This window comes from Pseudorasbora parva, chromosome 9 (genome assembly GCF_024679245.1).
Source record: "Pseudorasbora parva isolate DD20220531a chromosome 9, ASM2467924v1, whole genome shotgun sequence".
Lineage (NCBI taxonomy): Eukaryota > Metazoa > Chordata > Actinopteri > Cypriniformes > Gobionidae > Pseudorasbora > Pseudorasbora parva.
In genome coordinates this window covers 41,891,767-41,914,773 of record NC_090180.1, presented here as the reverse complement: position 1 = coordinate 41,914,773, position 23,007 = coordinate 41,891,767, and the positions used below count along the sequence as shown (strand labels likewise).

General features: G+C 36.7%; 2 protein-coding genes across 2 annotated transcripts in view; both read right to left on the bottom strand.

Moving 5' to 3' along the window:
* wu:fb63a08 (MAM and LDL-receptor class A domain-containing protein 1) overlaps nt 1–11,044 on the bottom strand; it is a 31,396-nt gene extending 20,352 nt beyond the window's left edge. The window contains exons 1-10 of the mRNA XM_067453435.1: nt 11,014–11,044; nt 9,708–9,904; nt 9,244–9,627; nt 6,060–6,343; nt 4,496–4,761; nt 3,928–3,984; nt 2,589–2,726; nt 2,209–2,465; nt 2,010–2,094; nt 1,632–1,706 (exon numbers count right to left, since the gene is read on the bottom strand). Coding sequence (XP_067309536.1) covers nt 1,632–1,706; nt 2,010–2,094; nt 2,209–2,465; nt 2,589–2,726; nt 3,928–3,984; nt 4,496–4,761; nt 6,060–6,343; nt 9,244–9,627; nt 9,708–9,904; nt 11,014–11,044 — 1,774 coding nt within the window. The remainder of the gene's footprint in view (nt 1–1,631; nt 1,707–2,009; nt 2,095–2,208; nt 2,466–2,588; nt 2,727–3,927; nt 3,985–4,495; nt 4,762–6,059; nt 6,344–9,243; nt 9,628–9,707; nt 9,905–11,013) is intronic.
* A 1,140-nt stretch (nt 11,045–12,184) lies between these two features.
* LOC137089869 (alpha-tectorin) lies at nt 12,185–19,481 on the bottom strand. Its single transcript, XM_067453434.1, has 6 exons — nt 19,405–19,481; nt 19,265–19,305; nt 18,301–18,390; nt 16,291–16,426; nt 14,458–14,833; nt 12,185–12,760 (listed from the first exon to the last, which is right to left on the bottom strand). Exons 1-6 carry the CDS (start codon nt 19,479–19,481, stop codon nt 12,185–12,187), a joined length of 1,296 nt encoding a protein of 431 aa, XP_067309535.1.
* Between the last annotated feature and the right edge of the window lie 3,526 nt (nt 19,482–23,007).

Below are 23,007 nucleotides of genomic sequence, written 5' to 3'. Positions count from 1 at the left end.
GATACGATACCTCTAATCTAAAAATTTAAATGATTACATTTAATAAATTATTAAAATTACTTAGAGTAAAACGGGTAACGATACCCACTTAACATTATTTTTGAAAGACATTTTAAGGCAATAAAGGTGCACTATGCAACTTTCTGTCCACTGGAGGTCGCCTATTCAAAACAAAGGTGTAGTTTGATGACGCCAAGTGTGAGCGCAGTATCTTGGGACATGTGGTCTTCACCTCATAGCCGGTGGAAAATAGGACTCAGGCAGAAATAACGTTCATGGATGCGGTTATTAACGTTACTGTAGTGTAAAGCAGAGCAGGACAGAGTGATGTGGAGCTGAGCTCGGCCGCTGGAGTGATTGTTATACAAACACATGGCTCGCGAGTACCGGGACTTTTATTATGACGGGATGGGACACAGTCGCCGGGGGCGCGCACTTCTGCTTTTTCCGGTCATGATTATAAGGTAAAGCCAGCAACTCTGTTTATCATATTAGATACATTTAAGTGTGTTTAAAATGATGTTATGACGTTACTCTGTGCATTCGCTCGGCGCTGCTGTGACATGTTCACATTGCTAAGAGAAAAGCGTTTCTGCAGAATAAAACCGAGGGTAACGCAGATATGACGTGATTGACAGGCGACTCGCTCAAACGCTGAAACGTCCCGGTCCTTGGTTAAAATAAATTTCTCACAATTTACAAATAGTTGGAGACATTTGGGATATTGTAAGTACTCAACTGAACAAAATATACACTGGCCTAGTGGTTTTTGGATATTTTACTGCAAAAATACTACCTAGTGCGCATTTAATTGGAATTTATTAGATTATATTTTTATTTATATAGTTGAACTACAGTCACTATAGCCAAGAAACATGGTTCATTTTCATAAGGTACTGCCAGTGACAGGCCGTTGCACCGATAAAATGCAAACGTTTTATTCTCTGACATGATTTATATTAACATTAGTTAATAGAACATGATCAATGTAAACTCTTAACATTACATTTTAAGAAGTGTAATTGCACAAACTATGCAGTCTACAATTTCAATTTGTTTGTCTTCTAAATTTTTTTCTTCTGCTGAGCATTGTTCTAGGCTGCGTTTCCAAAAGCATCAATGGTTTCTTATTATACTTTTGGAAAACACAGCTATGTTTGAATACAGTCTCAGCAGTATTTGATGATTTAATTAAAGTATTTGATGATTTATTTGTCAATCATTTATTATTGTTAAAAAGTTTTTCAAAGATAATTGTTCCTGGGACTGGAATTAAAATCGTTTTTATATTCATTATGTACTGAATTGAGATGATGTGGTGATATAAGTTGAACTTAAATAGAAAACTTTTAAATCAACTCTTTTTGTTCCTTGTACTATTTTATTCCCACAATTGAACTCATTAGGTGTCATCCCTATATGAAGTATTTTTAATGATGAATTACATTTTTAATTAAGCCCAAACCCAAATTCTTTCACAATATTTAGTCATGCCCACCAATTTTTGCTAATTGAATATCCCATTTTACTTGGAAAAAACAACAACACGTTAGAGGCTACAAAAGTAAACTGGGTTATGCATCAGTGTTTTGCATAATTTTTTACATATGCATTATTACAGGAAGTCTTACTTGGCTGGGGGTTGATTGAGTCTGGAGTAGTCAGGGGTGCCAGTGTGGTCGAGTCCGTTTCTTCTGCAGATGAATCTGCCAATGTTTTGAGATCAAATTAACCGAAGCTTGCTTTAATCATATAAATATATATAAATATAAATATATAAAGTCATATAAATACATACAAAAGGTTAATACTTATATAAAAATATAATTTAAGTAAATAAATAAATATATCCAGTTAACAACAGCATTAGCATAAGCAGCATAACAGCAAAGCAAAGAGCATGAGCAAGACTATTCTTGTGTTCTTGTGGTCATGGATCAAGCAAAATAATCAGATCCAAAATGTGTTTATAGATCAGTCTATAAAAGATTTATATCTACAACACTTACAATCACATGCACCATACATTATGGTCACATCATCTATGGCCACATCTGAGTGCGGATTTGTGCCCCTGATGCCTTCTATGATGATCTGAAACAGTCCATATTAGAGTATTAACAAACAATCTTTCATCCATTAAATTTAACATGTTTACCTATACACTTAATTTTCTTAGCCCAAGTAGAATTTGTTGAAATTCTTTACCTGGAATGGCTGTTGTGGTTCAATTTCAACCTTGCTACGGTACCATCTGTTGCCCTGGTTGTTTGCTCTGGACCATATTTTGATAGCACGGTTGTTCTCATACATGTAGAGGTTGAGCGACATAGCATTGGCCAGGCCGTACATGTGAAACCAGAAACTCAAACACTGCTTGCCAAAAGTGTTGCAGACAGAACTCATCATTCGGGCTGAGTCGCCATGGACCACACTATCCCCCTCAATATACATGTAAGAGCCGCCTGCATAAAACAGTCCAAGAAGTGAATGAGACAGTAAACCCATTTATTTTTATTGACTAGGACACGGACCCAATGCCTTCATGAAATCTGCATATTTTGAACCAATTTTCCCAGCAAACTTACTTCCTGTGGTGTGATCACTGGCTGGTCCAGTGAAGTTTGATGGCGTTGGCCCTGACCATCTGGTCCAATCAAAACTGTCCTGGATAAGTTGATCCCACCCACATTCATCCTGATCGAAGTTACAGCTCCACGGGCAACCTGTGTGATGAAAAAGGAATTACAAATTATAACTGCCCGGCCAAAACAAAAGGCATTGTTAGGATTTAAATGTGCAAGATCTTAAATTCATTGAAAGTTTTTGGGATGTGCAGGAGTAGTACAAGATCTTGACCAAAAATTTATGGAAATAACGTCACAAAATGTATCTGCATCCAGAGTTGCATAGATTTTTGGTCAATATCTTGTATTGACAATGCAAGATTCAAGTACTCTGTTAAGTCTACTTCAGCACATCCCAAAAACTTTATGATTCATGCGTGAAAATTATTCTTCATTCTCCCTCACAACCATGATGAATCTTGATATTGTCATCCTGAAATTTGGCCCATGATGTGTAGTCTTACATGGTTATTTAAGATATTTAAAGCAACATATTCCATCAATTAGGGTTAGAAGAACTTTTGCCAACATACACCAATCAGGCATAACTTTATGACCTAATATTGTGTTGGTCCCCCATCGAGGCATGGACTCCACTAGACCCCTGAAGGTGTGCTGTGGTATCTGGCACCAAGATGTAATTAGCTGATCCTTTAATTCATGTAAGTTGCGAGGTGGGGCCTTCATGGATCAGAATTCTTCATTCATCCCACAGATGCTCGACTGGATTGAGATCTGGGGAATTTGGAGGCCAGGTCAACACCTCTGTCGTGCTCTTTAAACCATTCCTGAACCATTTTTGCTTTGTGGCAGGACGCATTATCCTACTGAAAAAAGGCCACAGCCACCAAGCAATACTGTTTCCATGAAAGGGTGTACACATGTTCTGCAACAATGCTTAGGTAGGTGGCACGTGCCAAAGTAACATCCACATGGATGGCAGGACCCAAGGTTTCCCAACAGAAAATTGCCCAAAGCATCACACTACCTCTACCTCATAGTGCATCCTGGTGCCATGTGTTCCCCAGGTCTGAAGAGTGTCGTATACACCTAGGGTTGCTTGAGGGTGAGAAAATCGTGGGGTAATTTTCATTTTTGGGTGAACTTCCCTTTAAGCATTTGCCTATTTAAATCTAAACAGTGTCTTTTTTCAGCCGGGCAGTGTGTGTGTGTGTATGTATGTATGTATGTGTATATGTGTGTGTGTGTGTGTGTGTGTGTATGTGTATATATATATATATATATATATATATATATATATATATATATATAAAATAAAAAAGAGAGAAATACTGCTTACTTGTAGATGGTGGGGTTGGTGCGGGGTTATCTGTTGGTGGTATTGAAGGATTGGCAACTGGATAAAAGCAAAAAACAAAAAAACAAAAAAAAAAACAGATATTTAAGGTTTAATTTGAGTTGTTGCCTAACAGTTTTTTTCATCTGCTATGCTGAAAGATTTTTTATTTTATTTTAGCAAATTAGTACTATGTTTAGCCGAGGAAGGTTTATTATAGTATAAATAAATATTTTTTTGTGTATTATTATGATATTATAGTACATTTCATATAATGATATGATAATTTTACATAAGCAATAAAGAACAATATTTTAAAAGCATGTACATATGAGGTTGAAAGTTATTTTATAAACTATTAGAGTAAATCAATATATTTTTTTATTTTTTATAAAAAATAAAAATGTATGATAGAAGACTTTAAATAAGAGAGAGAGAAAAAACGTGCAGCACAAAGAACAGAAAAAGAACAAACATTTTGTTTTTCCAGATTTGAATTGGATAAACATTTAAATGAGGCAGATATGAATCTAGAATATTATTGTATGATAGTAAAAAGAAATGCACTTACAACAGAAGGTGTGATTTCTCCAGTCTGGCAGAAACACCTCAGCTATCTCACAAGCAGACACATAGTCTTCCAAAGAGGTGCAGAGCTGAGCTGTGTCCCCCTGGGAAATACAGTAATCAGAAACGCAGCTGCTGACATAGATCTGTGGTGGAACGAACCAGTGGCACTCTTTGAAAGCATCTCCAAAGAGTTCACTGCACTTTGTATAGCCATCATCCTCCAGGTCTGGAGGACATACAGGGGGGTCTGGAGAGCCATCGCTGCACCTGAAGAAAAGATAGGAAAAAACAGGACATTATGTAGTGGCTATTACAGTATTAATGTTGTTTTTTAATAATAATAATAATAATAATAATAATAATAGTGAGTGATTATACAAATAATTAGTCAAACGTTGTATGTCCCTTTGTGATGTCATAAATCAATCACCATCTGTCACATACCAAGTTGATCCATTACACAAGTCATGGCTGAATCATTTAAACCTGGCTTTTGAACACACTGGGGCGGTACCCTAAGGCAGGGGTTTTCAAACTTTATGATGCCAGGGACCCCCAAATAGGATGAACCTTTATGAGGGACCCCCTTTCTAAAATCCTTTTTTTATGTTAGAAAAAATATTATTAGATAAATAGTTAGTGTGACATTATAAATACAACATATAGTGTCCAAACTTAAACTGGCTATATTTATTGTTGGATGTATAAACCCAAAGAAGAACAATTTTCAATTAAAAATTATTTGTGTAAGCAACTTTCACAATAAATGTATGTAAGCAGCTCACTTAAGAATACTGCCTTACAACCCCAGTAAGCAAAACAAAGGAGACTAGTGAGAAAAACTACCTAAAGATAAGACGCAAACATATACAATTCTAGAAAGTGCAGCAAGAAAGGAGAGAAATATTTAGAAATAAAAGAGTTACAGTAGACTTTATACATTTTGTCTTTGTCTTTTTATTCTCTGAAATTTTCTGGGGACCCCTTAGAACCTTCTGGAGGACCCCTGGGGGTCCCCGGACCCCAGTTTGAAAACCCCTGCCCTAAGGTACAAAACCAAAAAGGTACTACTACCTTTAAGGTACTAATATGCACTCCTAAAGTACTAATATGTACCATTTAGGTGTACAAAGATGTACCTTTTTCTCTTTTGTACCTTAAGGTACCGCCCCAGTGACAGCACTGTACCTCTTTTTTCTGAGAGTGCAGGTTCAGCCAATTTATGCAAAATATTCTACTCAAAAGAACGAGCCATTTACGAATCGGACGTATCTATATCACAATGAAAAGTTTGTGTGAGTGTAATTTGCAGAGAATTATACATTTCACTCTGTTTATCTCACTTTCATAGGGATGTATACCACGACTTAATGTTGTTTTTTTGATATTTGGAGCATGAATGCCTCTTATCCTAGGCCTACTCATGAAGCTCGAACTGTCCCTTTAAATCGTCAGGCGCTACAGTATCGCCGCGTCCGCGCAGTAGCAGTTTGTCTGTCTTTACTGATTCAACGGAATATTTTAGGAATTATAACGAATTTTGTGAGGATTTAGTGAGCTCTTACGGCCATTCACTGTCGTTGGTGTTCCAGCTGCTGGCGAACTCGTGTGAATCCGCTACTGTGTTGCCGTCGGGTTTCAGAAAATCGTCAAACTGAGTTCCGGAGTAGGTACCACATAGGCCGCACAACACTCCTCTGTAGCGCTCATCCACCTGGACGAACAGCCTGGCGTTTCCAAACAGCAGCCTCAGGCCGAAGTTTGTATCAACTCGAGCGTAAGGGCCTGACTGAGACACAATCACAGAAGATCCAAACTCCACAGGGAGGCGGACTTGACTACCGTTTACCTGGAGGGAAGACAAAACATGGTTCAGGTGAGGAACTTTTTAGCGCATCATCTCATGAAGCCTGTGAAGGTCACGTCAAAAGAAAAAGAGGCATGTATTTTGGACCATTATAATGTATGATTACATTAATATATATTTTTTAAAATGTTTTATTAATTGGTATTATATATTCTCGTTACTGTGACTACAAATATACTGTTAGGCCTACTAATATTTTTTACTAGTAATAGCCTGTATTTTTCTCATTATGGTGGAATATGAGAATAAATTATTATAATTTTTGTTTTTTTGCATTACAATAATTAAATATTGAGGCAATGTAGGCCTACTTAACTCTGGTTTCACAGACAATGCTTAAGCCAGTCACAGAATAAAATGCATGTTTGAGCTGTTTTAACTAAAAGCTGCTTAAATGTCTTAGCTGAAGTAAGGTTTAATTTAAGCTTGTTTGTGCAACCAGGCCGTAATGTTATAAATTAATGTCATTCATAATGTCCTGTGGCAAAATCTATGTGGAATGGTCTATCCCAAAGTAAGCTTAATTTTCTATATGGAAAATATGATTTCTTATTTTTTTAGACTTAGACTTAGAGTTCCTATATTAACCCCCAAGGGGAAATTAAGGTGTAACAGCAGCAGCAACAGAAAAAAACAAAAAACATTAATCTGAATATTATCAATTACAAAATACTGTCCAATTACGCAGTTAGCATTGGTAATCATATCAGTGTCATTTCGGATTAACATGATGGGTGCATGTTTTTTAAAAGGTATTTGTGCTCAACTTTTAATACAGAGGAAATGCATTATATTACATTTAATATGATAAACATTCTGCCAAAATACTGTTTATCTATACTGCTATGATATCATGGTGCATTTAATGTAGGATCTCCTTAAAACTGTCTAAGATGCTTTCAAAATCTTCCGTCATTTCAATATTTTGTTACCTATTATGCACAGTTGTATAGTAGTAAGAACATCTTTAGTATTCTGCTGAAAACTGTTATAGTAAATGTTTGATAAGGGATATTTTATAATAGTCCCAAATCATTGTCAATCATAAAAATGTCCTTAGATTTGTTAAACTGGGTCATGCATTTGCTGGCACATTGTTTTATCTTTCATGTAAGGACCAGAGAGTGTTGTGTTCCCGATAAGATCAGTTAAAGTGTCTGGGTCACAAAAGTGCTGGTGATTGAATAGGCTACTTCTGTTTTTGTAGTGACCGGTTTAAACTGCATATCAGATAGTCAAGCAGAAGTCACTATCAGGACACTCCTCAAATGTTATCATTGAGTTACAGCATATGATGTCATAAGCAAACATTTTTTATCACTTACCTTTAAAATATGAACATTTTACTTACTGTAAACACTAATTATGAGTCATAAATTCTTGATGGCAACTCCCCTGACATCATTTTTTTTCCACGAAATGTCCATGTATATCATGAAAGATTAGGGAAGTGCTACGTGGAGCTCTATGAAGAGGCCTCATGAACTTCCCCTCACTGTACTCTCATACAGTTAGTTTGCTTGTCTGGTTCTCTGATCATATTTTTCTTTCTTTAGTTTTTGATCTGATCTAATCACCAGGTAGGCATTAATGTGTAAATGTGGATCGTCATCTGTATGATTTTCTTAAGCAATACTTTTGTCTTGTTTTTCTGTACAAATATCTAGTAAAAATCCACTCTTATATCAAGATACATTTATGTCAGAAGCAAAATTACTTAAGATATTAATGTTCATTTTAACAGAAAAGGTTTAAACCTTATCCCAGAATAAAATGCATGTTTGAGACACTTTAACTGAAAGCAACTTGCTCTGACATATCTTTAAAAATATGTCATTATTTTGTCTCAAGATGCACACCAGTAATGCTTTAATCTAAGCCAGGTCTGTGAAACCAGGCCCAAGTCTTTATGTGAGTTTACTTGAGTGAATTTATGTTTATAATAAGAAAAACTGTCTGCCAATAAGGGTCAGAAAAATTAGTTCAAAGAGAAAATGAGAGAATGTTTTTGTTATTATTCTTGTTTTACGCTTGACTTCATATATTTTACCATTTTGCTTTTCAAGTAAACATATCTTAATCTAAGAATGTTGAGCTATGGACATTTGACATTTGAGGGCCCTATCATACACCCAGCGCAATGTGATGCAAATGCTTTTTGCTAGTTTCAGCTTGAGACAGTTATCATTTTCACGTCCAGCACCATGTTTTATAAAAAAAAAGAAAAAAAAAGAATATGTATATATATATATATATATATATATATATATATATATATATATATATATATATATATATATATATATATAATATATATATATATATAATGTTTTAGTCATTTAAAGGGTGTGTTAGTAATATGTGCCTATAAGCCTACATATCATAATGGATAGTCATTGCATGTATATGAATTACCTATTTGCAGCAATGACGAATGAAATTGGATAATTATTTGACCAACCGTGGCAATACACACATTTAAACTGATTCGTCAGGTTGAGGGTGTTTATATTTCACCTTGTAAATAGCCAATCCTCCATGGTGAAAGTGCAACTGGCTTTTAAAGGGAATGGGAGATGAGACTCTGATTGGTTTATTGCACGTTACGCCCAAAACACACCCATGACTCATTAGGAGACTAAGGACAACCCTTTCCGACTATATGCCTGGTGCACAAACTGTTTTTTCTGTTGTTAAACTAGCAAAAGTGGATCTGGGACACCGCTTAAGTGCACCTGTGCCGTGAGCTTTCAGATTGTGTGCTCTTATCGTTAAAATTTAGTTTGAATGTGCATTGTATATTTGTAGTGTAACTGAATAAATTGGTTTTACACAGTGATAATATGGTCAATTCCAAATAAATGACAAAATATGAAACTCACATAAACCATCTTGTTCTTGCCGATGACAATGTGTAGGCCTTCCATGTCAAGAGCTACAGAGTTAAGAGAGGAAGTTGCAAGAGAGTTGTTCCGTCCCTCGTTCCGTGCGGTTATTGTGAACTGGGTGTCAGTAGGCCCACAGGTCTTTGCTATTGTGTAGTTGCAGGTGCCCCAGAAGGAGTAGGCCTTGCCATCGAAACTGATGTAATGGGGGTCACCGTAGACACTGCAGGTCACCGGACTGGACGGAAAACAACCCTTGACTCCATCTTTAACCATGCACAGTTCATCAGCTGTGCAGGAAGTAGGTGAACATTGAATGCTATTATTGCCCAAACACTTGCACTGTTGCTCACATTCACCCTCCATAAATGTCTCTCTGATCTGGATAGGACAGGATAAGAAAGATTTACAGCAAACAATTTATAATAATGAAGTATAATATTTTATATGGCTAAGCTTACTGTATAATGCTGTCCGTTAGCCCAGCATCCACAGTCTTTAGCTTGCACACATGCTCCTCCGCTGAGCATGAAGCCATCGTCACACTCGCAGCGCTCCTCGCATATCCCACAAGGCTCTGTGGCGTCAAGGCGTGAGCAGGTCTTGGGACAGCTGCTGGTACAGGCATTATAGTGGCTGTGAGGGCCACAGGACACAGCTACAACAGAGACCAGGAGAATCGAACATAAGTAAAATCACTGATAGGATTACAGTATGTTTCCCAGTACCTTTGTGGTTTGTAAAGTTACGGGTCAGCTGGTGAAGGTGTGGGAGATTATTAATTAATAACCAGTGAGTAAGTGGAGTATTTATGTGTGGGTTGTTAGGTGGAGACCGGACTAATGATTAGGTTTGAGATAGGCCTTTTGCTCAACAGTGGCTTAAATCAGGTACTCTGATCTGACATGTCAAGGCTTCATTTATATTTATGTTTTGCCTAGCAATACTGGCAGTACTTGAATCGCTTGTCTGTATTCACTGCCCATTGTTTCATAGACTTGGGTGGAGATGAGATAATAAGTCTTTAAAGCAATATTCAATGTTTAAAGCATTTTGATAGAGCTCAAGGCATGGGACACACGTGATGTGCGTGAGCAGCAGTGTGTTAATTTTTTGTTGACATTTGATGCCTGCGTATTTTAAGATGTAAAGGTTAATTTGCAAAAAATCTTAAAGGGATTGTGATATGGCAAGGGTTTAACCCAGGATTCTGTGAGATTTATTTTTTGTATATTTTTAAAGTTAAGTGCATTTTAATAGCAAAATTAAGAGATCCAAACCCTTTTTTTGTTACCAAATTCAACAGATTAAAAAGTCTTTGAACTGACTTGAACTGTTTCTACCTATTTTAAGATGTAAAGATTAATTTGATTTAAAAGGGATTGCAATATATTATAGCAAGTTTTTGTGCAAATTAATGTTTTTCCTTTTTTATTTTTAAGTTAAATGCATCAATCTGGAGCATTTTAATAGCAAAATTGACTTAAAGGTCCTGTTCTTCACGATTCCATCTTTCAAACTTTAGTTAGTGTGTAATGTTGCTGTAAGAGCATAAATAATACCTGTAAAATTATAAAGCTCAAAGTTCAATGCCAAGCCAGATATTTTATTTAACAGAAGTTCCCTTTCAAAGCCTACAGCGAATGGCCGGTTTGGACTACAGCAGGAAGTGCAGGGATGTAATGACGTCACTAGAACCGTTTGTTGACTAACCCTCCGCCCACAAGAACACGCAAAATAGGGGGCGTGGTCTTGTGGCTCTCTCACGTGGAGAAGAGCGCGCATTCAACGCTTGCATCTCCCCGTTATGGTAAGAGGTGGGACCTTTCCGAGCAAAGTGCTAAGCTGCTGTCCAATCACAACACGGGAAGCGCTGGCCCAATCAGAACTCGTTATGTATTTCTGAAGGAGGGACTTCATAGAACAAGGAAATCATCTGGCCGTTTTTAGGACAGAGGAAACAGCGGTGTACAGATAAGTAAATTGTGTGAAAAATACTGTGTTTTTTACACGCGAAACATGAACTCATGTTATATTGCACACTGTAAACATAATCAAAGCTTCGAAAACACGCGAAGAACGGACCTTTAATGCTTTTTTAAGGTGTGATAATCAGCCCACATTACATTCACACACATTTATAATAATAATAATATTATTATTATTATCATCACAAAAAAATGGAAAACGCTTCACTCTGAAACAATGAGCATGACTGACTAAATAAGTATTTAATTAAATTGCAGCCTTTCGTTATTTGAACATCACACCAAGCCGTATCACAAAGCAATGGCCCAAAACATGTTTACTTATCTAATGAGCAGTGTAATAATATTTTTGGTTCATTATGAAACTGTGATAAGCCACCGGCGACTGAGTAATTAATGGGAAGCACTGGCATGTGGTTATAACTTTCTCCAGTTTTTCAAAGGGTTCCCTTCTCTGTTTTTTTGAGCGCTTATTTATTCTAAGTCAAATACTATACATTGTTCTACAGTAGATTTCAAAAGGAAAATTTGTTTACTTTTCGTGTTATACATCTTAATGTTGAATTGAGTGTAATGCCTAAACTCCCTTGCAGAATAAACAAAGTATAGATTCATAATATATATAATATATACTATTTATTGGTTAACACCCATTAAATGAATTATTGACATATCTGCCATAATAGTGGTTCATGCTAGTGCACTATTTACATGGACAAACTGCACCATCAGGAATTACGTCAGTAAAGCATACTCAGATGTTCATTCACCTAGAAAAGTCCAATTACAGATCAAATAATACAAGTTTTTTTTACTTAAACAATAATTTATTAACCTAAACACTTTTCTGAAGCCTCATGCCTTATGCCTTAAGTGTGCATTACTGTGAGCACATTGTTTGTGGATTGGTGTAGTCGATTTTGAGCTTTATTTATCCCATAATGTTTTTTTTAGACAATTTTGGTAAGTGTAAAGCACTTACGACAGAAGGTTGTGTTCCTCCCGACCTCAACGGAGATCCCAACTTTGTCGCAGGTGGCACTGAAGGCCTCAGTGGCATTGCAGAGTGCAGAAGGATCTCCGTGAGTTGTACACATATCGAACATGCAGTTTTGGAAGAAACTATCTGCGTTGAGAACAGATGAGCATGCCGAGAATGGTCCCTGTCTGGATGTTAGCAGACCGCAGTAATCCTCGCTAGCGTACTGCTCCTCCTCTGCATCTGTACAGACTCTAGGTAGGGTGGGCTCCTCACACACACTCTGCCCTAAAACATGAGCGTCCTCCTGCACAAGTGACTCGTCTGGGATCTTGAAGTCATCTTTTGTCTCCTGGTTAAAGTTGCCGCACATGCCACAGATTCTGTTCGCGTAATGGCTGGGGACGATCACTTGAACAGCACCAGAATGCATATAGAAGACAGACAGTTTGAAATCTGTCTGAAGGACCAATGCATCTTTCTGGGAATTAACCGTAACTCTATTTCCCTTCAGGAGCAGAGGGAGATCCTTCCAGACCCCATTGACCTGATTAGAACAACAATGAAAAGTGGTTTAGACAAAAATAAAAATCACAAATTGTGGTTGGCAGTTGACCGATATATTGCTAAGGCCGATATATTGGCTGATATTTGGCTTTTTAAATTGCCAATAGTTAGATAACAACTTTATTGAAGAATGTTGTTTATGTTGTAACCATATAGTGCAGTGCTTTCGTCGCTGTTCACATGAGCACCATGACACATAACGTGATGCTGATGCAGGAGCTGACAAATACAAAGGCAGCGTTCCGACGTAGAAGACAGAAGTGATGTGCTGAATTTACTACGTCAACAGCGTAGGAGACTGACACAGAAAATAAGACATTCTTATGTAAAGTTATTTTTGTTTATTTTTTGGGCAAAAAGTGTTCTTATCGCTTAACATTAAGGTTGATCCACTAGAGTCACGCGGACTATTTAACGATGGCTGTACTACCTTTCTGGGCATTGAAAGTGGTCAATGGGATGCTGTCTTAGGAGGAGTTAGAACACTCTAAGATTTCATCAAAAATATCTTAATTTGTGTTCTGAAGATGAACGAAGGACATGAGGGTGAGCAATTAATGACAGAATTTTCATTTTGGGATGAACTAACCCTTTAAGACATGCTTTTTTGGCACATTAAATAATGGCACAAATACCAGTAAATTGACTTGTGCAAACCTTCGTAAATCACATTGCATGATTAATTTAAATACTCCCATGAATTTTGCGTCTTAAAGGGAGACTTCTACAATAAGGTCAGTCAGAAATGTCCACGCCTTTTCAACGAAATTTTTTTTCAATGCGTGTCTTTAGTTTGGGGCGGTAGTGGCTCAGTGGTTCATGTAAGTTGTCTACAAAACAGAAGGTTGGTGGTTCAATCCCCGGCTCCACCTGACCAAGTGTCGAAGTGTCCCAAGGCAAGGCACCCAACCCCAGTTGCTCCCGACGAGCTGGATGGCGCCTTACATGGCTGATAGTGCCGTCGGTGTATGAATGGGTGAATGTGAGGCAAAATGTAAAGCGCTTTGTATGGCCATAGGGTCTGTTAAAAGCGCTATATAAATGCAGTCCATTTACCATTTAGTTAATCCCGACAGTAGTTTTTTTTAACGTCAAAAGACGTTTGATTTTAAAGCGCTGATGAAAGTTGTTAGTAAATCTGGACCTAAATGTTTATTTAAGTATTTTTTTTTAATTTCAAATAAATAATTTGCAATAATTTTTTTTCTAATTCAGTAAATATGTAAGATATGTATAGATTTAATTCCACCAATTGTTATGCATGCATTTTTCAAATTAACTATTTTCCCGCCATTGACGTAATTGTCTTTCCGTTTTCATTGTTATACGGTAGGGGACGCTATTATCTTCTGAAAGAGTAGGAAATCTCTGGCTGAAAACACAGGAAAAGGAGCAGAAACAAGTGATAAAAGCATAAAAAGAATTCAATTTTTATTTATTATTTAATTTTTTTCAAAAGCAGAAGCTCTGTTCTTTCTTTTGTTATATTGCAAGTTCATATATTCATACAACATCCTGGGGGCCATGACATTTTTGTGAAAATGATCAAAAACCATTTGGTTGGAAACTAAAAAAAAAAATGCTGGCAGGAAAGAGTTAAATATGTTGGCTTTAAATATCTAGAGGATATCGGCATAACAAAAAAAAAAATGTTGACCACTAATTGTGGTCGCTCACCATGACTCTGCTCCTCTCTCTCCTCAGCATGGTCACTCTCATACGACGTATGTTGACATCCACCTGCTGAATGGAGGAGACGTGCGAGTCCCCTTTTCTCTCATTCTGCACCTCCACTGCAAACTCTGGAAGCAGCCCTGACTCATCACAGACCTTTGACAAAACATAGGTACAAGGACTCTCAAATTGGAAGCTGACCCCATCAAAAGTAGTGTAATGTGGGTCAGAGGCCACATGGCAGATGCCAAAGGTGTCGTTGGACCAAGGGATGTGAGAACAGACGAGTTGCTTATCAGTGCAGGTGCAACGAGTGGTTTCATCAGTCCAAAATGTGCCTCTTTGCTGACATTGTGGCCCTGTGGATGAGAGTGGTGTACTGCCACATTACTATTTCACAAAGACCAATAAATGTGTTGAATTTACATCTCAGTGTTGGCCTGTAGATTTTTTGCTAAATTACATATTTCTAGGTCAAAATAATAATAATCCTACCACATTGTCCCTTCCGGATTCCTATTCTGTCAAAGGCAGTTTCCTCATCTTTGTGCAGGCCTTGAGATAGCGCAAAAATAACCTGCCAGAAGCACAATTACAGCTGCAATGAGTAACAGTTATTCTTCAGTGTTTGCAAAATGTCCATCACTCAAGACCAAATGTAGCTATTATATTTGCACGCTTTACTTTCACAGATGCTTTCTTATGAAACAACTTGCAGAAATGATTGTAATGCTTTAAAGGCCCACTGAAGTGCTTTGGAACGCGCCGCATTATTCAATGTGTTGAGGTGATTTCCCCTGAAAGGCTCCAGCTGTTAGCAGCTCCTCCCCTTTTTTTAAACAGCCAATAACATTTCGTTAATATACAGTTTTACTAGAGCCTTTCTGTTTGGTAAAGCCAGTTTCCTCTAACCATTTATCATCATAATCTCCTCCATATCGCCTTGAAATGCTGAATTGATTCCGTGCCGAATTTAAATGGGTCGATATGTTTGTTGTCTGTGCCGATTCGCGTATATGATCCGCGCTGTGCTCGTGTCTGTAGTCTAAATTTAGACCAGAGCCGTGGTTGTGTTCACGCTGCCGTGGTGTGTGAAACTAATGTAAAACCAGCCTTAATTCGCCTCAACTGAAAGCATATTTACACTCAATCGTTTCCTATCGCAAGTATAGTGTACTATGTGCCTTTCACCATGTAGAAATTAGTAAATGTGTGTTAACAACTGACTGATTTCAGCTTCAGCAGTGTAGGAGGCGGGTTTTAGATTCTAGAGAGCATTTTGATTGGACAGAAGATTTGATGAGAAAATGCTAATTTTGTCATTGTCTTGGAACACACCAGCTTATTCATAACTTTAAGGCTAACGCAGTCATACTAAAACCTAAACAAATTCAATTTTGATTTCAGTGGGACTTAAAGATGACAGACAGACATAAAAGTGCTAAAAAGCATTTTTCCAAAGCAAAGGGATCCTGCTTAATCGGTCTTCATTGGTGAATATTATGTATCTTTATTGCCTCAAAAAATATTTTTCTTTATTTAGTTTTGCACTTAAAACTATGGAGCCCCTAAAGGAACATGATGATGAATCAGGATTAAATTAAACGTCAATGCTTTCGTGTGTTCATGCAAAGTTTCTTGGGGAACATAAGCAGTTTTGCAAGCAACAGTTTTGATTTGAAATATATTTTTTCCTCCTATATCATATTATTTCATTATTGCTCTACCTGGGTGTTGTTGGCTTGCTTAGTCAGAGGGATGAACACTTGTCTCCAGTCTCCACTGCTAGAACTCTCTGAGGTCCAAATCAGTGTCTGCAGAATGTCATCCACTAACAAAATGTTGAGTTCAGAACTCTTCTGGTTGGGTTTGTGATACCAAAACTCCAGACAGGAGTCTTCTGAGATCGTGAGAAATCCACTCTTGAGACGAAACGCACCAGATGGACTCACAGGGTGGAGAGCGGTTTCTTCTGTAGCACAGACAAAAAGAAAAAGCCTGTTGAGTTTTCTGAGTTTTATCGCCTTTCAAAATTTGTGTTTTATTATTATTCTTATATTTTCAGTTGAGCCCCACTTTATATTAAGTGACCTTAACTAGTATGTTCTTACATCAAAGTGCAATGTATTTATTGTTGTATTGCAAAACACTTTTGTTGATATTGAGGTGGGATACGGGTAAAGTTAGGGACAAGTGTGGTATGAGTAAGTTTAAGGGTAGGTGTAAGGGAAGTGTCAACATTGTAATTATAAATGTAACAGAAATTAATTACAGATGTAATTACACGGAGATAACTGAAAAAATGTAAGTACAATGAAAAAACATGTATGTACACAATAAGTGCATTATATCAAACGATTAATCAAAATGTTAGTAGTTAAGGCCACCTTATATAAAGTGGGTCCTTCAGTTATATTAAGTTGATTTTAGTTGTACTGCTCAGTTTGTAGGTTACACATGTAACCTGATACATTGAGCTGCATATGTGGGCTGTGCAAGATCGAATCTGGCTTGTGTTGTTACCTCCCTGTGCCTAAAAGTGGTTCAAAAAACAACTCTTTCACTTAGGGCTGCACTATTAAAAATCATATTTGTCGTTTATTCCCTTGAAGTTATAAATATGATGATCACAATTTAAATTGAATGGTGTTTTGAATAGCTTTATGCCATTGTTTGAAGCAACTGCATGCTATATTTTTAATATATATAAAAAAAGCTTAAAATATTTTCCCTGAAAACCTTTTATTGCTTTTCATTAAGCCTCAAATGTCAAATATACTTGGGTTTGATTCATATTAAAAATATATATTTTTAATAAAAAACAAACAATGGAAAAACCCTTAACCTGTATTAAAAAACACACATCTTAAAGGGTTACTTCATCCCAAAATTAAAATTCTGTCATTAATTACTGACCCTAATGTCGTTCCACACCTGTATGATCTCCGTTCATCTTCGGAACACAGATGGAGATATTTTTGTTGAAATCCGATGGCTCAGACAGGCCTTCATTGACACCAATGTCATTTCCTCTCTCAAGACCCATAAAGGCACTAAAGATGTCGTTACAAAGCCCATCTCACTACAGTGGCTCTACAATAACTTTATGAAGCGATGAGAATAGTTTTTGTGCGCAAAAAACCCCTAAATAATGACTTCTAATGTGATGGGCCGATTTCAAAACAAAGATTCAAACGGTTATGAATCAGCGTATCGATTCATGATTCGGATTGCCAATGTCACGTGATTTCAGCAGTTTGACACACGATCCGAATCATGAATCAATCCGCTGATTCGTAACGTGACTTTTTTCCTTCTAATTGTGCCTTTGACCGATTATGTAATTGCGCCATCTGTAATTGTAATGATTAGAAATTCGATTAATTGTGCAGCCCTAGTTTCACTGTCAATTGGTCATGTTTGCATAACATTGTGGCAAGCACTGTCTGTATTAGTAACCAATGCTCTTGCATTTACTTCACAGATTGACCTCTAAAAGCACGCTGTCGTAAAAAATCACCTGGTTACAGACTCAAAGCTTACATGTGCCACAGGTTAGACTCTGATCTGAACTTTGTGTTCTGAATTCTAGCAGTGCAGCATGAGCGTCACGATCAATGCCTTGTTCACAAAAGTGGTTGAATGCTGTGTCTTGCGTACTTGAAAATCAAGTTGTAGAACATAACTTGAGGAATAAGAAGTTTAAAGAAGCTCTGCAATGTGCTGTTAGAAAGCTATTAACTGCTGTTGTTGTTGCCGCAGGTGAATGGATTGGCAGTAAACACTAGTGAATAACACAAAGCAGCAACTGTCTCTGCAGCAATTTCATCTCAGCAGTATAATTACCTGTTGCCGTCTGAACGCTGATGGGTCCCTCAGAGGTCCAATCACAGGATCCTGGCAAATCACTGCCAAAATCACACTTTGCGAAATAATCTACAGCACAGGAGGGAAAAGTGATTAAAGGACAATAAAAAAAGTGGAGTGAGAATAAAAACCTAATCGAAAACAAGAAAAAAAAAAAAAAAAACCAAAACATTTTTCTGTTTGGCTTGTTATAACAAATGTTCGTGTCCCAAGTCACTCTTGCGAGAAATTGGTCATACCGGTTGGTGTGAGACTGAGTTCTATTAGAAAGGCCTAAAAGTTCACAACTCATCCAAGTTTGATAGCAGGGTTTCTAACAGGTTATTTTTTCAGTAGTGCAGAAGAGTTTTCGGTAATACTTATAGCCTTTATAATAAAGGAATGTATAATGTATGTTGTAATGCATTACTGTATATATTTTCGATAATTGTAATCAAGTTAAAATGCTTTATAATATCTGAAATTGGTTGGTAGTTGTAAGTTATAAGAAAGTTGCTGCTTTGAATGTTTAAGTACAATCAACTTCATTTCAACTTAAATGCAATTAAACTGACTTAAAAATAATTCAATTCTTTTATAACTAAAAGTTGAACATTGCATAACTTATTTAGATGAGTTACAGCAATGTAAAAACATGTAAACTTATTGGTCACATAATTATTTTTACAGTGTATTTTGCTATACACTTTATTTTAAGATGTCTTCGTTACACTGTAATTATACATTTAAGTACTGATTATTGAGTAATGTTAAGCAACTATGTACTTACTATATGGTTAGGATTATGATTGGTTTAGGGTTAGTTGCATGTAATTAAGCACAATTTATAGTTAGTACTATAGTAACTACATGTAACAAAAAATATTGTTTTCCTATTCAGAAACAATTTAGAAATAATTATCCCTATTACAATTATTCATGAGATATTTACAAAAATTCTTACCTGCATTTGACCTCCAGTCAGGAAGAGTGGGTGGGACACTTCTGCAGAGGTTAAATAGAGAAAATGTGATGTTAATAAAATGTTAAATGAAAAAACATAGCTTTATTAAACATAATATGAGCTGTAGAAAGACAACATACCCTGAATAAGCCTTAGTGTTTAGAACACATAAATAGGCTACTACATAGAGCAGCCTCGGGTGCTTGTCTTCTGGCATAGTGTCTGTCCCAGCCTCGCTAATATGTCCTCGGGTGTTGAGCTGAGGCGAGTCTAGATCGTATACTCCTTTCTCGAGACAATGAGAAAGGTTTGAATGTGTTGGCTGTTATGAAGGTGATGGAAATTGCACCTTTGATCCTAAGAAGGTGTGGTTTTGTTGATGATGCCCCGCCGAAAAGGGAGGGGTTTTTTATCGCTATGGTAACTATGAAAAATTGGCCTCCTGATGTTAACTATATTTATTTAATTCCTTAATTAAGTACTAGTACTTGTCAAAGTCCAGTTGTTGTGTTGCAGTAACTCTTTATTTAATCACTTCAATCTAATGCAATATTAGATAACATAGTATCAAAGCAAGCACCTTTCCTGGAAGAAAAAAAAACAAACATTGTAAACTAGCCAGAGCTGGTTTATGCTGGTCTCTCAAACAGAAAATAAGATGGTGGTGAGGTGTTCTCTGTGCCTGGCCAGCTAAAAAAAATATCACACTTTTAATGCAAAACATTTAAAGAAAAATCAAGTAGCATTTGCCTGCCTATGCCAGATAGATTTTCTTAAATAGACACCATTGTGATTAATCAGATATAATTTTTAACGGTGTGGTTATTATTCAAGTGCTGTATTACAGTTCATGTGAATTGATTTGCACTGTACTTAGGTTAATTAAACCATGCCAGGCCATTAAACACACATTTGATACCTATTTTATTTACTGTGCTTCACTAAAAATAACATGTGCAAATTTAAATAGGAGCAAAGAAACTGTTTAGATTGATGCCAGACATTGACATCATGATCATGGCCATTTTAGTACAGTGAACTCATTGTCATGTTGAAGAGACCAATTTGAAATGATTTGAGCTTTGTGACATGGTGCATTATCCTGCTGGAAGTAGCCATCAGAGGATGGGTACATGGTGGTCATAAAGGGATGGACATGGTCAGAAACAATGCTAAGGTAGGCCGTGGCATTTAAACAATGCCCAATTGGCACTAAGGGGGCTAAAGTATGGCAAGAAAACAACCCCCACACCATTATACCACCACCACCAGCCTGCACAGTGGTAACAAGGCATGATGGATGCTCTTAATCTGTTTATGCCAAATTCTGACTCTACCATCTGAATGTCTCAACAGAAATCGAGACTCATCAGACCAGGCAATGTCTTTCCAGTCTTCAACTGTCCTTTTTTTTGTGAGCTTGTGCAAATTGTAGCCTCTTTTTCCTATTTTTAGTGGAGATGAGTGGAACCGGTGGGGTCTTCTGCTGTTGTAGCCCATCCGCCTCAAGGTTGTGCGTGTTGTGGCTTTACAAATGCTTTGCTGCATACCTCGGTTGTAACGAGTGGTTATTTCAGTCAAAGTTCCTCTTCTATCATCAACAAGGCATTTTCACCCCCAGGACTGCCACATACTGGATGTTTTTCCCTTTTCACACCATTCTTTGTAAACCCTAGAAATGGTTGTGTGTGAAAATCCAAGTAACCGAGCAGATTGTGAAATACTCAGACCGGCCCGTCAGGCACCAACAACCATGCCATGCTCAAAATTGCTTAAATCACCTTTCTTTCCCATTCTGACATTCAGTGGAGTTCAGGAGATGTCTTGACCAGGACCACACCCCCCAATGCATTGAAGCAACTGCCATGTGATTTGTTAATTAGATAATTGCATTAATGAGAAATCGAACATGTCTTCCTAATAATCCTTTAGGTGAGTGTATATTTGAGCTAGAGCTAATTCACTTTTTTGCTGTAATTTTCACAGTCCTTGGTTTTATTTGCAATATGAGACATACAGAAAGTTTCCAAATACTACTCTTCTCCTATTCTTCTCTTCAACTTGTCTAACAGATAAGATAACACCAGCAATTATGAGAGATTGTTTGACACATATACCAGATAATAGCTTTATTTATTGATGACATCTCAGACATAGTGGTCAGATACGGATAGGATTTCCAGGATGTGGATGTCATACATCTGCTGTCAACTAAAGCATTGGTTTTCAGCAAACAAAACTCCTCCTTTACAGTAAGCTGAGAAACAGACTGCAGTTGAAGAGACAGGTGAATGACTGCGATTTCAACTCCGATAAGATTATATTTTCTATTTACCCTCGGTGGATCATTAAGTGTCATCCTCTGACAGATGCAATATAAACAATATCACAAAATGAACATTGCTTTTCTCTCTGCACTTGGATTTAATGAGAAAGAGTGCATGAACGATTTGATACGAAAGCCCTTGGAGAGGTTTGAAATAGCTTCAATTTCTTCAATGCTCATTTAGAATAACCAAGGTCAAAAGCAGGTCTAACAATTGTGTATAAAGAACTGTGACCATTTGCACCAGCTGTGTGTAGGTTATGCCTATAGTTGTTGCATAAATGAGTGGTAAGTTACAACCAAAGTCCCTCACATTTAAAATTTTTGTGGAAACAAAAAGTGAACAAAAGCCTTTAAAATGACTTAAAATACATATAATAACAATGAGTCAATTATAATTGGTTCAAATAAAGTATCAAAAGCAAGTAATCATATGGTTTCATTGAAAAACACTGTTAAGATATGTACATGATGAAAAATACATAAACATAATAAACTTATGTTAAGTATTACAAATTACATTTTACATTTATGCATTTGGCAGACGCTTTTATCCAAAGCAACTTACATTGCATTCAATGTACACATTTTACATTTTTGTCAATTCTTGCTTTCCCTGGGAATCGAACCCATGACCTTGGCGTTGCTAGTGCCATGCTCTACTGTTTGAGCTACAGGAAAGCCACAAATGCACAAATGCGTGCAGATGGTGCCAAAACCCTGCTGATTGTTGTTGTAACACTTTACAGCATGATCAAATCCTTGTTGTCCAAACAACACTGAATTCAAATGTCCACTTAATCTGTAATATTTGGCCAATTCTTTATGATAGAAATGCTACAGCCGCTGTAATTTCTTGAACAAGAACATGTGGACATCAAAGCACGCACATTCAGAGTGAGGGGTTTAAACTTTAATTTTGAAATCGCAATGAATACTTAGCAAATTTAGAAATATATTGATGTATTTTCCTGTGTTGAAAAAAAGCTAATAAAATGTTTTATTATTTCCATGATATTTTTTTTACTGCCCCCAAAATAGATTTTTTCAATAGAAATTATATTTATTTTCTTTTTAATTCTCATAGGCAAAAGTATTCTGTGATATGGACAATAAACATTCTATAATCCCTGCTCTGGCTCCACTCTGGGTTTTCCATTACTCTATTGTTCAACACTCAAAAAACATTCAATATTATTCGCGAATAACTTGATTTTACTCTATTCCCTTTTTGTTTTGAAGTATTAAAAAAAGTTAAATTAAAATGTTTACCTGGAATCTGATCCACTGTGGCCTTTTTTTTCAGATGAATAATATTTTCTAGTTGAATGAATACAGAATACTCCCTGTTTTCAGAGATGAATGCTTGCATGTGTTCGGATTTATTGAGCTACTGTGTGAATAGTTTTTTTTTCTA

Bases quoted from the DNA above. Each gene is read 5' to 3' on its own strand.
- LOC137089869 (XM_067453434.1), bottom strand. From the start codon at position 19,481: ATGCCAGAAGACAAGCACCCGAGGCTGCTCTATGTAGTAGCCTATTTA. The intron at 16,427-18,300 runs GTAATTATACTG...TCTGTGCTACAG, and splicing joins CAGCGTTCAGACGGCAACAG to AAGAAACCGCTCTCCACCCT. The intron at 14,834-16,290 runs GTTAGTGGATGA...GTAATGTGGCAG, and splicing joins AGTTCTGAACTCAACATTTT to TACACCACTCTCATCCACAG.